This window comes from Halyomorpha halys, unplaced genomic scaffold, assembly GCF_000696795.3.
Source record: "Halyomorpha halys isolate HHAL.00 unplaced genomic scaffold, Hhal_1.1 Scaffold111.1, whole genome shotgun sequence".
In the NCBI taxonomy this organism is placed as follows: Eukaryota; Metazoa; Arthropoda; class Insecta; order Hemiptera; family Pentatomidae; genus Halyomorpha; species Halyomorpha halys.
This window is the reverse complement of record NW_027109684.1, coordinates 246,247-260,908: the sequence shown is the minus strand read 5'-3', so window position 1 is coordinate 260,908 and position 14,662 is coordinate 246,247. Positions and strand designations below refer to the sequence as shown.

The following is a 14,662-nucleotide window of genomic DNA, read 5'->3' as shown; positions in this document are numbered from 1 at the left end:
ATGGGTGGTTCCTTCCCAAGATCTTCAAGTGTATATGAAATACTACTGTATTATTTTGTACAGTTGTAAATTACATAACATAAATAATAAAAAAAAAAATTAATGTTTCTTTATCTCATATGATTATTTTTACTGAAATTAGTACCATGGCTAGAATAGCCTGCAGAAATATTTTTTGAATAATTTATGTGAGTGTAAATTGGTTGTTAAGATTGCCCTTGAGGATGACCGAACAGGTCGAAAAGTTTACATTTGAGAAAATAAAGAATTATATGAGACATTAATATAGATGCGATTGGTTTTATTTAAACAATAAATTTGTTTAATGATTAAAATGACTGCCAAAACAGTACGATTTAAACCGAATATACTTTATATACTTACGAAATTTCCATTTTCTTGTAAGTATAAATGGCAGGAGATAGGTTCACTAAACACCAAAGGCGGAAATACACTCGAACGAAAGTAAAAGTGGGCCCTGACATTAAACTTCTAGACTCTCCACTTTCCATCGCTAGCCTATCATAGAGTATATTATCTATTATCGCAAAGGTGTCGTCTTCAAGTCGGGGCTTTGCGAGCTGCTTTCCATGATATTTAAAATATTTTTAAAGTCATGTAGGAACGAAGTAGAAAGTTAAAAAGTTAGTAGAATTTATGTTGTCACAACTTCCTCAAATTAAGAATGGAAATGTCTGCGTAATTCAGTTTAAATTTTGAATAAGAGTAGAAAATAGCATTTGCTATTATTTAATTATAATTTTTTATTCTCTGCGTGATAAAATTAAATTTTATATGAGGAGATGATGATGGGGGGTGTGGTCAGTAAACATTATAAATTAAAATTAACATAAATAAGTTTTTTTTTTTTAATCATTTATTTATTGTTATTTACAACTGTATACATATATACAACAAGTAAATTTGCTGTAGGTGAGATAGTGACATGACACAAACCTGTGGAGAATCTACCCATTGATAGAACTCCAATAACATTTCTACAGGAGAAGATCCCGAGGCCATCTTCTTTTCAGACGCCTAGGAGGAAATAAATAAGTTAAAACTTATTTATTAGTGCCAACAGCATTTAAAGTCTTCACCAGGGCTAAGAACCAAATAAAAAAAAGAAGATAACAACCGATGAATAAAAGAATACATCATGATTAGAAAATGATAAAGTAACTAATATTATGGTTACAGGTATAGTATTGTAAGACGGGAATAGTTGGGATATTACAAGAAGGTAAAAACTCTATGAGAAGAATAATATTAAAGTTGAGTAAGAGGAAAGAACAAATAATGAAATACATACGAAAATCTAGTAAGTACATATATGTACAAAATTAATGAAAAGTGTAAGTAAAGTAATAAAATGAAGAAATGAAAATTTATCTTTAATACTAAAGTTGAGTTTGAAGTTCCTCAGAAAAAAAGAAACATTTATGTTGTTTAATACAAAAAAAAAATACGCAGGATTTTTGTGCAAATTTGAACAGTATATCTTTTTTGCTGGCAACATTAGGGATTTACTTAATATGGATAATTTTTATAAATCTTGAGGGGCCCAACAGAACTCTCAACAGAGCTCACAAAGATAAAAAATAAAAACTCCAGAACTTTTATATGGAAAAAAAAAATTTTTTGTTTGATGCAAGAAGGAATATATACCAATAAGTAATGTATTCGAATATGTAAATCTCATAATTGAAAGTAAGCAACAACAATATTTTTACATAACTTAAAATTTGCATTTTTTAAACGTTTTTTTGTTTCCCAAAACACTGCAAAAAAAATTGAAGCTACTTCCTTTTTGCAGCAAATCCTCCAATTAATGATGTAAATATAAATGAACAAAATAAGTGAAAAATTACAAAGATGTACAGTGAAACGTAAAATTAAATAAGAATTATAAAAGGAATTGGACAATTAATGAAAACGGAATAACATCAGATAAAATGAAGAAATATAAAATACAGTACTCACTAAAAAGGGGTCTAACTCATATTCTTACTATTACTGAGCCAGTTGAGTTGAGTTCCTCCCGTATTCAATCCTAAATCCTTCATGAAACCTTCATTTTTCCTGACTTTGTCACAAATATAATGACTTCAAATTCATAATGACTTCCATGTTCGGATTGAGCCAGAACCGAGATATCTTTCCTTCCATAAGAAACTCCCTAAAATTATAAACTCTCTTGTTTCTAAACCTGCTTCCTCTACAATTCCTGATAATCCTTCAAAGTGTCTGAAAAGAAGATAGTCTAGAGACATTCGTGAATAATTATTTTAAGAAGAAATAAAAATATTTTAATATGAAAACGTTATTATGAGAATTTATTAAGTTAAAATAAAATCAGATGATGGGTATTCGTTTATCAATAAGTATGAAGTGAACTTTCTACTTTTTATTTTATGAACCGATATATAGAAATGACAATATTGTATAATGACAATATTAACTAATGCGACACTAGGGGGTGACTATAACCGTAATAGTTTGTAAACTATTTTTATAACTAAATGTTATACACAATTTACTACATTTTTGTTACTTTTTCTGTGATTAATTTTGTAGTGATTCGTTTAATCTGAACCGTAATTTATAGTAATAAATAAGGCCCACTAGTCTATGGCTAGAACCATAACGCCGCTGGCTAAAAATAAATAAGAAAAATAATATATTTACATGTCTCAATATTTATTTTGCCATGGCCTTGTAATATAAATCTGCACATTCCTACATTAAAATTATTTTTGAGTTACAGAAATTCAAATTTCACTTTTGGTTGAGACCAGCGGAACGGTCCCTTCCTTCACGTACCATTAATTCCATGGCTCTGCCTTAGGCTATAACCAGGCTATACCACCTTAGCTGGACTCATATCGACACCTTATAATGTCAGGCAATCAAAAGGAGAAGAATCACTAAAGTATATATAATACATTTTTCATGTATGTATGTATGAAGTACTAATGTTATCACTATTAATTAAGGTTTAAAAAAGCATATATTGATTTTCTATCATTTCTTACATTAGAATTTTTTAATAGAGTAATAACTATTAAAAAGTGATTGAAACCGCGTAACATAGTTAATGCATGCGAAGAAGTCTGAAAACAATCTACGTAATAAATATTTTGTAATAACGTAAAAATAACACATTCGAATGTAACTGTCTTTTGCCCTTTATCAATATCATTTCTTTCTTCGTTTGTTGTGTCATATTATATAATAGTTGTAAACGGAGTTTTATTTAATTTGTAGAATTTTTTATTTTTTTATTTCTCACTAAATGAATTTTTTTTAAATTATATATTTTTTTATTCCAGCTTTGTTGTTAGTTTTAAAATTAGTCGTGCTGGAATTATTGATGAATTACATAATAAAGATACATAGTTTGGCTACGTATTTTTATACAAATTTATGTAACACTAGCTTGGTTAGAAAGCTGAATGTCAAACTGTTGAAAGATCAAATGTTTTTATAGTCCATCAGCAATATGGTTGCCTCTATTGGGATCCATTTTAATATCAAGATAACTTATGTATTTTTAACTGCTACATGTTTTAAACGAACCATGTTGTTTTTAAATAAATGTTATTATTTTTGAATAATGGGAAAATGTGAGTTATGAACAAAATTAATGAGTTAAAATAGTAAAAAGTGTTCAGACAAACTATTTAAAATTTTACTTAACAGTCATGGAAAGGAAGTATAAATGCTAATTTAATTCATATAAATAATTGAATTATGTATATGTTAACGAGATTTAAAATATACATTAATAAGAAATTAATTTGGATTGAATCACACGTTGCAATGAACAAAATATAACAATTATTATTTGAAAAGTTTTGCTTTGAAATAACAAATTTTATTAGCGGCCTAGCAAAGGCCCAGCAAAGGCGGTGAACTACCCTACTACTACTACATCACATTAAAATTATAGCAGGATACTTCTAATAATTCATTTTTAGCCAGTTTACAATAGTTTTGGTACTTCGCACAGGGACACAAGCCGAATGGTACAATATTTATATACAAAAAAAAAACAAATTGTGTGACAATTGATATTGTATGCACAATATAATCAATTGAAATTGAAGTAAGACCAAACCAACATCCGAAGATTCCCTCTTAAGAAATAATTAGATTTTAATACCATGCAATCAGACACAACAGATTTACAAATCGTGAAGTAAATCAGAAAAAGGTATATGCTGTTGCATAGTGACCCAAAACAGTTCAAATAAATTGTATAACACGAATTCCATTTTCACTTGTGTAACATGTATGGGCCATACTAAAGGCATCCCTGCGTGTAAAAAAATAACAGTATTGCAAAATCGGTTATAGCAACAGAATATTGATTATCAAACTCTTACTAACGAACTACAAACTTTTTAGAGATGAAAAAATTGAGGTTATGGGGACAAAAAAAGGAGCAGCAAAGAGTTTTGAGGCCTGTGTTTTAAGATGCAAGTTTATGACAGAATTGAGAAAATAGATTAGGAGTAAGGTGAGTAAAAGCTGGTATGAGTTGTGAGAAAGCTTACCTCTTAATCTGATCAAAGACCTCAATCATGCTTGGCTGCATCCAAATGCATAACGTCTAAGGAATGCTCCGTAATCAGCAGGTCTTTTATGGCTACGTGCACCATCGTATCAAATCTGAGGTAATCCACTTCTAAATGTAAAGCATCTTCTAAATAGTCAAAAATATCAGAACGAAATAACATGCAGAATAAAACTCTTAAAATTGAAAATTTCTCCATAAAAAAAAATTGTAGAATTTTAAAAGTCACAAGTACCTTTAGGAAACAAAAGAACTTTGTTTAGTTTAAGAACAGTCGTTGACTTACTTTATTTTACGGATTTAATTGATAAAAAATCATAGTTTCAAATCAAATATATTTACCAGGTGAATCATTGGTAAATATTCGGGGTGTTTCATAAGGAATATGATATTCTTAAGGTTTTTTCTTTTCTCCATTAGCATCCAAATTTCTCTATATGAACTGAAGAATTCTCAAGTTTTGTCACTTTTCGGACTATGAATTTCCTACAAGATAATAACTATTTCTTAAGAAAATATCGTTTCGTTATGGGATCGTAGCAACCAAATCAAGTCAAAATGATTAATTTCCACATTCTCAGTATGATCTCAAATTGTATAATTTAAATTATGTATCATCACATCGGTATAATCTCCGTATTGTCTCACGGAATATATTTTTAAGATTGGATCTTGGGGATTTTGTTTCATCAGCATCCAACTTTGAATAGAAATCTAGGTTGATAGGATAAATAAAAATGTACTGCACTATACATGGAACAGGTCATACCATGAACATGGGAGAACTCCCATACACATTTTTCTAAGAACCAAAAGTTGTGAATCTTTTAAATTTTACTAAGTTGCTTATTTAAGATAATTGTAATACATTATCATTATAAAGGGGCAACTATCTATAAACTAAAAACTACGATGGACATTTTGAAAAATCTGGTATATTAGGTTTACCCACCCTAAGGGAACGATATATATATTTTTTTTATTGTCGTATTTTGCAAATAGTTAAACATGAGAATCTACTGAACAAAATTATTTTACAATTACTTCTAGGTTCACTTGCAATTTTTATGGGCATCTAGGACACAATCACCGTAAAGGGTTTTCTCATATTAAATTTACTCCTGTTCACTATGTAAAGATTGACGATAGTCACTTTAGATATAAAGTGGCTGCTTGAAGCTTTGGGTCTTCAATGGAGAATATGCATTTTGTCGTAATGTATAACATGTATGAGCAAATGAGGAGCGGCAGACCAGCAAAGGTTGAATTCCCTTTCTAATACCCTCTCCTTTCAAGAACTGGAGGGGTGTAGCATTGACATTGCCGGCAAGCTCTCCCTGTTCCCCGGTCTTCGTCAGTCTTGCAGTCTGCGCCGTGGCCGCCTTGTGTCTGCTCTAAGGATAGGGGATGTTCGCGTGATCACGCCTCTGAAGGAATAGATATCACCAATAGTGTTCGGAGTAATAGTTCTTCAACAAGAGGTACGATGTTAATAACGTGAATTTAAATTGCCAATAATGTAATAATAGGTATAAAAATAATATTTGTCAAAAGAATATATAAATAAAGTTTATTAAATATTTAATCGATGAGAAATATTTAAAGCAACAATAATCAAGAGAAAAATATATTAGTCGAATCCACACACACCAAAAAAACATTTATATCACAAAATGGAATAAATGCTATAAAAATTACTAGAAATGACATTAGACAAAGATTTAAGAAAATATTAGAGTTAATTACAAAGAAAAATGAATAATAAAAACATTTTTTTTTGTTCTAACCAAAAAATAAAAAAAATAATACTTCAACGTAAAAGCTTCTTTCTGACTTGATCTGACTGGTATCAGCAAGAAGGCTCTAATAAGCCAAACCTGAAAATATGTTAATTAGGTCAGAGCTACGACATTTTTTTCCTTATATCTAAAATGTTTGCAAACATTTTAACTATGACTTTTTTGGAAGAGCTTTCCAACTCTATATGTTATTACTAAATGTTGGATTCATATATTAAAAATTTATAATTTTATAAAACTACATAGAAATATTTGATGGTGTATTTAATCCTAATGTCTGGAGTTGGGGTCAATGACAAAACATAATGACAATTATTTACATATTATAAATTTATTTGTTTGATGTTTTTGTTCTTATTCAAATTTAACAATTTAATAATAATAATAATAATTAATAACAATTAAAAACCTGTCCCGTTTTGTATCCCTTGTTATTATTACAAGTATAAATATAAATTATCGGTTATTTTAACTCAATTTAGTTTTATTTAAGTTAATTTATTATATTTATTTTTATCTTAAATAAGCTCCTTTCTTACTTTCCATTACTCTACCTCTCATGCATTTAAGTTATATCAAATATGACCAAATATGTCCCCCCTGCACCTAGACTGAAGCGAAGTATATCATGAAAAATAAGTTTAGAACTTTTTTTTTTATTATTATTTTAAATTAAAGTTTGCATTCTTTAAATGATGTAATGCATTTATACCATGTATATATATATATATATATATATATACACATTTTTTCCCACAATGTTTCATGTTTACTCTCATTTTGTTTGTTGGCTTTGTAAAACGAACATCAACATATAATAACCCATTTTTTCCCCTAGAGTTACGTTTTTGCATCAATAATATTTATATTTTTTTTATTACTTTTTTATTTTATTTTTTCAATTTCTTGTTTAAATTATTATCTAGGACTTCGCATTGGTATACAAAATTTTAAATATAATTTATCCATTGTTTAAGTATTTTAAATTTGTCAAACTGACATGTTTTACTTTATTTAACATACTAACAAAATCATATTATATTATATAAACTCTTGGGCAGAAATGAATAAAAAAATAAATAATTCGTCACTGTTTTATTTAATTATAAAATAATTTTAATTTATTGCGATTTGATGGTTTGTAATAATTATTTTTTTATTTTCTCATAACCCTTCCTACAGATTCAGTTTTGTATATATTCGCTTTTCATAATTAATATCATTGTTGGTTTTCCGAGGGGCAGCCGTTCTGAAATTAAGGCATAAATTCCCAATTGTAAGCACTAATTGTCTTATTCTAGTTATTAATAATAAAATTTTACATTATTACGCAAACAACAATGTTAAATTTTATTATTTATTGGTAATCGTATATATAGCACAATATCGTGAATAAAAATATACTGTACTTTTTTTTCTCTTAAATATTGTTCATTTGAGTTAACTGAGTAATTAGTTGCGTGCAATATTTAAACCTTCATTAATCCGTATAATAAAGGATAAGTAATAAGTGGTTATTTATTGTTATTTATAAATCACTATTATTGGCTGAATATAAGGAGGTAGTTTATATTTTACTCTCGTCATACGAGGCCTGGTCTTGAGGCAATTATGCCACTGCTACTAATAAGTAGCAATAATTTGCTACTTTTAATCAATAATTTTCTAATTCTACAAGTTGTAGGGCTAATATAATTAAGGAAGAAGTAAGGTTAAGATTAATCTATGGTGCAGCCTAATCCACGTTTGTGTCCTTATCCTCCACACCAGGACCACTCTTCACCCCATGCAGTGTTCGTCCGGCTTGCCACAACTTGTCCATCAAATCCCCCTGATCGCCTGTTAGTTCTTCGTCTCTTGGAGGCTCATCGATGCCGGGTGGTCGTACCACTCCTAAGATGAGGTGTGCAATGTCCGCCTCCTTCCACCCGTAGACCAATTACTTGAACGAGGGATAGTTCTCTTCTTCCGTCAGACAGATGAAGCATGACGCGACGTGGGTTTAAATTTCGATTTTCGACACCACCCTGATGTGGTGTTCTTTTATTGCGATGCAAGAGTATCTCGTGCTCAGCTGTCTCAGGGACTCCGCAGGTGAAGTACCGAATGTTGGGTAAAACGGGGCATTTTCAACTAACCATATAAATTTAAATTAATATAATTAGGTAGTAAAAAACCTATAAGGTGCTACAGGACCTCGCTCATATGATTGCTATCATTCGCCACATTGCTCATCCTGACAGCATACTATTACACAAATTGATTGGGCCATTAAACTATATATTTTATTTTTATTACCACCTACTTGGTGATTAAATATAGCAATCTGAAAATAAAACTTAACCCATCCACACCGGAATCAAACCGGCATCACAGCTGACTCGAGATTGCTAAGCACCGTCTTTTAAAACACGGCCTCTCCATTGGCCAGTCTGTCATGATTACCTTTTGACCGATTCCGTTGCTTCTTATGTTTTTATTTTGTAGAGTTTCGGTTCTCCGTCTCTATATTATATTATTATTATATATCCCCATTCTCTATATTAATTAAACCTTCTTCTACAGTCTCCTTCATTTAACCTTTTATTAAAAGATTTTTTATATAGGCACAGAAAAAAATACTCTAGAAGCGATGGGAAATAAACTAAATAAATATTTTAAATACGTATGTGAAAAACAAAAATGAAGGTGGGGGTTTCTGTGATAAATGACTACCTCTTTTTTTTTTATATATCTGTAAATAGCCTTACTTTAAGCATTTCAGAGAGTTTTGAAAAATACAAATTTTGTATATGTTTTGTTATATAAAATAATATGTGTTAAACAATCCAATTTACATACTTTTGTATTTAAACTTAAAAACTTTTTTTTTTTGACATTTCTATTATTGCATCATAAATTACGTACTGGTAAGCTAGGATTTGTGACACTAAGGGTAACTTTGGGTGAGACAGTTTTTGTTTTATTTAAAGTCATTTACACAGGTATGTCCATGCTGTCAAAAAAGCAGGATTGTTTTTTAATCCCTTACTGGTGTCAATTTTAGATAGATTAAAGTTAGGAACCAATTAGTGATCTTCAGTTCCAGTTCTTAAGGACAGTTCTATCTGCTTCCACATCCACTACACAACGAGCTTGAAATCGATTGTGGATTTTAGTGATCGCACAACCTGATGATCGTACAAGTTCATACAGGTAAAGGTTAATTGGCACGATATTTATCTTTACCTTGATAAAAAAGAAAAAAAATATTTTGATCATATCATGTGTTAAACTTTAGTCAAAGCAATAAAGAAATGAAAAATTGGTCACGACTTAATTAATATCAAAGAATAACCTTAAAAAAAGAAAAACCTGGGATTATTTTGGAAATATTTTCTATGGAGTAAAAATATAAGTGAATATAAAAAAAAAATCTCTAATTTATCCAAATAAGATTATAATATTCCAGAGGGTTACAGAAACTGAAAAAAGACATTATACATTATGCAATATTAGTTATTCAAGGTTCCCATAAACATAGAGATCTGTTGTACAACCAAGTAGTGCTTTTGCGAAGTGTCAAGCCACAACGCCTGAACAAAGGTTGTAACCAAACTAGTTTACAACAAGAAAAGGAAGTGGTTTTACAGCGTTTATTACTTTTAAAAACCATAAATGTCAAGAAAAAATGACGAAATAATCCTTCGTCCCATGATAATAGCTGCAAATCGAATGGAACTTTTGAAAATGTTGGAATAAAAAATGTGACTGAAAGATTAACTGTCTAACCGAGACAGATTTTCTTTATAAATTTAATAAAGGAATTAAAAGGATCTTCAACGGAAGATACATTCCGTTATGATATTATACATTCCTCAAGGATGAACCGAGGATACCTATCTTTTATTAGGAACATCTGCAAATAATCATCCCTCCAATTAAAAAACTGTTTAATTCTGATAATCCCAGTCCATGAAGATATTATTGGAATATGAATGTAGTGTTATTCATGGGCGTAGGTAGGATTTCGCCAAGGGGAGGGGGGAACAGGCCTCAGCGTACGTACATACACAAAACGGAAACATTGGGTAAAAGATACCTAATTCCGCATTCCAAGAAATACTCCCGCCATTTTGTTTCTACTTCATAAAATTCATTACTTTTTAAATTTGTATTACTTATAATCACAATAAATTATTGAAAATGGAACAACCGAATTTAAATCGTCAATAACAAGGTTTACCAATGAAAATATAAAACAGTTTGCACTTATTTCTGATGCTTTTTTGGACGCCACAATCTTTCCCTGCTATTACCTTCCTAATTATAACATGTTTCCAGAAAGAAATCATATATCAAATAAGTTAACTATTTTCTTTCTTTTATTTTCTTGGGCATCAAAAATATAGGGGGGGCCACGGCACCCCTCTGCCTACGCCCGTGGTGTTATTTCTGGTAAAATAAGCGATGTGGACATAATGATTAAAAGAATAAAGTAAATTGATGGAGTCGTGTTGAAGTTGAAATGTTATTTTTGATTTTCATATAAAAAATATTGTTCGAGGGCCACTTACCATTTTTTTTCTAAACCTAATTTTTTTTTAATTTTTATGAATATTTGAGAGTTTTCAAGGGCGAATGCTAAAAAAGAATCTGAGTTTTATTTTTTTCTATAAAAAGAAATGACAGTTCATGAGTAATGCTCGGAATAATTTATCGATGGTCATCTTTTGTAAAATAGCTCGGTTTTTAATTTATTTTAAACGGTTTATTAATGTCAGTGAGCATCTTTCACAAATATGATAATTATACAAATAGTAACCTTCCCCCTCCCTCGTCTCCTAGGAAAAAGGTGGACGACTTTCCACCTAACCACAAATAGACTGACCTAGGCTCACGTATAAAAAGTCTATTACAGAGTTCTATTACACATAATATCGGCGACATTATGCACTAGCCTTACGTAATCTATGCACTTGATGCATCCTGTAAAACTAACTTATATGTCATGTTTGAGCTTGAGTTGCAGTTATGCAAATTATAGCTAAATCCTTATCGGCATTTATAAGTATTATGAAATGAATCCTTTAGATGTAATTGATCTATGACATGTATGGCATTTGGTGATTTCCATATGAATAATATAAGTTCACTCATTCATTAAACAAAATTAATGGATTCTAAATGATCATCGATTTAAAACATTTTCAAAATATTTTTTATGTTTACAAATAATTTTATTTGTATCTTATAATTATGGAAGGAATGCAAATAAAACCAAAGTAAACAGATTCATACAATGTTGATTCAAATTTAACTGCATTAAAGAAATTCGTTACTTATGAATTTACCTAACTATATGAATAAATATCACTCGAAATAATTGAGGAAAAACATTCAGAACACATTAAACCTACATTATTTTCATATAATGAAACATTTTCATTGCAGTTTATGGTTTGTTCGAACATATGTATGGGAACTTGGTGGTTCAGTGGTAAGTCACTGTGCTGCTAACTCCAAGCCCCGGGATTCAATCTAGCTGTGACTAATAAATATTTATTCGGTCACTGTGGCTGTGAGTCAATCTGGGGTTAGAGAGCCTTCCGGGATCCACTTAGCTTCATAAATCTGGTATTGAGCGTGATTCTGACCAAATCACCTCCTTGCATAACTGTTGGTCTAGTAACAATTCTTCTCTACAAAGTACTGGTCCCCTCATCTTTAAAGGGTTGCAGAGGAACAGATTTTTTTTTTTTTTTTCACATAACTCAAGTCTCTTCATCGGCTAGGATCTGGTTCAGGATGCTTCTCTTAATCCTACATATTGTATGCCCTTCGGTTATCCATCCCGATCCAGTAGATCAAACACCTTAGCCTCCATCCTCTTCATAATACGATCACCGCTTTTAAGGAAGTGGTTCATTTCTCCTATTTCGTTCGAGAGCTTCCTTAAGTTCGATATAGCCTTCTTGATGTTTTGAGACGTCTTTGTCCGAACCTCCATACGGGCGAGTACATTAGTATAAGCCGCCACCAACCTAGTCCCTGGCAGTCAGTGGGTCACCGGGGCAGCAGAAGCTTCAACAGCTGCGGTAGTTGCAGAGTTAGCCACTGTAGTACTACTATTGGTTGCTTGTTATCCGAATCCCCGAGTTTCGGCACTACTAATACATAAAAAACTATACTAAAAAAAGTAAGAAAATGACCGAGAAATTAAACTCATGAATACTAGAATAACACTTATTTATTCTAGCTTTTAATTCCTCTCATATTTTCAGTGTTTATTTACACAGAGTTCATTTGACTAAGTTAAATTATATTTGCATTAAAAGAAAATTTTGTCTGGTTTACTACACTGTTACTTAAAATTATCAAAAGGAAACTTTTTTAGTTAGTCTCCATTCTTAAAAAAATGTGATTACTTAAAAAAAATATATACATTTTCCCCTCTTCTGTAGATATTCGGACCATTGCCTGTATCAACCTTTTTTTGATGTTGTAAAGGTCTACTTTAACATTAAATATTTCTGAAAATTGAAGTGACCCCCTTTGTACGTCTGGTTTGAATTGGTTCGATGACTCACTACATTTTTTTATCTCGAGTTTTGATATGAAACTGTTAGGTCATAGTTATGGTTAATTGTTTTGGTTGTGAATTCGACTTTGTAAACTCTTAGAGTTCTTTGGCGATTTTCCGATAATTCCGATGATTGTTTATGATGATATGTGAGCAAAGAGTGTGAAAAATCAAGCAAACGTAAAGAAAAAAGCATTTGAGAATATTATTCATACCTCTTTCATTTATTTAAGTCATTACAATGACTGATATTAGACGATGTCATCATCTCGGCAGGTCGTATTACCACCCTCTCTAGAAATATCAGCCAGTTTCATGCCTATATTAGGCGTTGAGAATCAGAGTGGCGAAGTTCCCGTAATTTTGAGTAGAATATTTTATGGAAGACTAATAGGTTGACCATAGGTGAATGGTTTGGGTGTCGGTCAAAAATGATACTGAAATCAAAGTAAACCCTATTTATTAGTAACGAATAAATAGTATTATTTTATTAGGTCACTAATAAATAATTTTTTCCTGCTATTCTTGTACCTTTTTTGACCTCCGCCCAATCACTTAAAAGCGGTGTTCGGATTATGAAGAGGATGGAGGCTAAGGTGTTTGATCTACTGGATCGGGATGAATCACTGAAGGCCATCCAATATGTAGGATTAAGAGAAGCATACTGAACTAGATCCTGGCCTATGAAGAGACTTGAGTTGTGTGTATAAAAAGAAATAAATTTGTTCCTCTACAATCCACGAAGGATACAGTACTTTGTAAAGATGAATTGTTACTAGACCAACAGTTGTGCAAGTGATTGGGTCTTCTTACAATCGAAAAATTATTAACGCCTCTTATAACAGTTTTTATTTATTTGTTGAAATTTACAACTGTAGAAGTAAATCAGATAAATGTTTCAGAACACATGCTAATCTTGGATAGGAACCACCCAATGGTGGCACTTCAATCATTGATTTAAATTAGAAGATTCCGTGGTCATCTTCTTTTCAGACGACTGGAGGATTATCAGGGATCATTAAGGATATGAGATAAGAACTAATGGGTTTGGATGGGTGAGGATTTGAAATGAAAGAAAGTATGTCTGTTTTGGGCCAAATCTGCAACGTATGGAATGTTAAAGTCTTGATAGATTTATTTGTGACGTAATAAGAAACATCAAGGATTTTATGGATGATTTTGAATTTTGAATGGATACGAAAGCAATTCAATAGTTTACTTGAGCCACAAAGCTCATTGTGTATAATTGTTTTTTGTAATAAATGTGAAGTTTAGAGGATTAGTCAAGTGCCTTATAACAGTTATGTGCATTCTTAATATTGAAGAATTAAGGCTAAGGCAAAGATAAAATACAACCAGCATTCGGGACAAACTGATTATGCAGGGTCTTAGAAACAGATAACGACAATTAAAAATTCATGTGCTTATTAATTCTCATCAGATTCGATCAGATATTGCACCTTAGCCTGCAGTAATAAGAATAATTATTAATTAATGAAAATAATAAATTTTAATACAAGAAGATTAATTTGAGATAGAATATGTATTGCATATTATATATTAATATTTAATTTAACAAAAATATTTCTTTCAGATAAAAATGCAATCGCTCTCACCAGTGTTCCTCTTAGTACTAGCTCTACAGTTAGCAATCGCTCAGGACAATCTGAATTTTAATAATTTTGGTGAGTGTTTTAATATAATTATATATTTATAATACTA

At 30.7% G+C, this 14,662-nt stretch overlaps 1 protein-coding gene and 1 long non-coding RNA gene across 2 annotated transcripts in view; one reads left to right on the top strand and one right to left on the bottom strand.

Annotated features, from left to right (window-relative positions):
• Nucleotides 1–947: 947 nt before the first annotated feature.
• The window catches only part of LOC136795870 (uncharacterized), a 21,285-nt gene continuing 7,570 nt past the window's right edge, over nucleotides 948–14,662 (bottom strand). The window contains exons 2-3 of the long non-coding RNA XR_010843560.1: nucleotides 2,012–2,247; nucleotides 948–1,105 (exon numbers count right to left, since the gene is read on the bottom strand). This is a non-coding gene — a long non-coding RNA (uncharacterized lncRNA). The remainder of the gene's footprint in view (nucleotides 1,106–2,011; nucleotides 2,248–14,662) is intronic.
• Nucleotides 5,910–14,662, top strand: part of Jhbp16 (Juvenile hormone binding protein 16) — a gene marked incomplete in the record, with an annotated part of 44,932 nt that continues 36,179 nt past the window's right edge. The window contains 2 exon segments of the mRNA XM_067047808.1: nucleotides 5,910–6,060; nucleotides 14,535–14,625. Coding sequence (XP_066903909.1) covers nucleotides 14,541–14,625 — 85 coding nt within the window.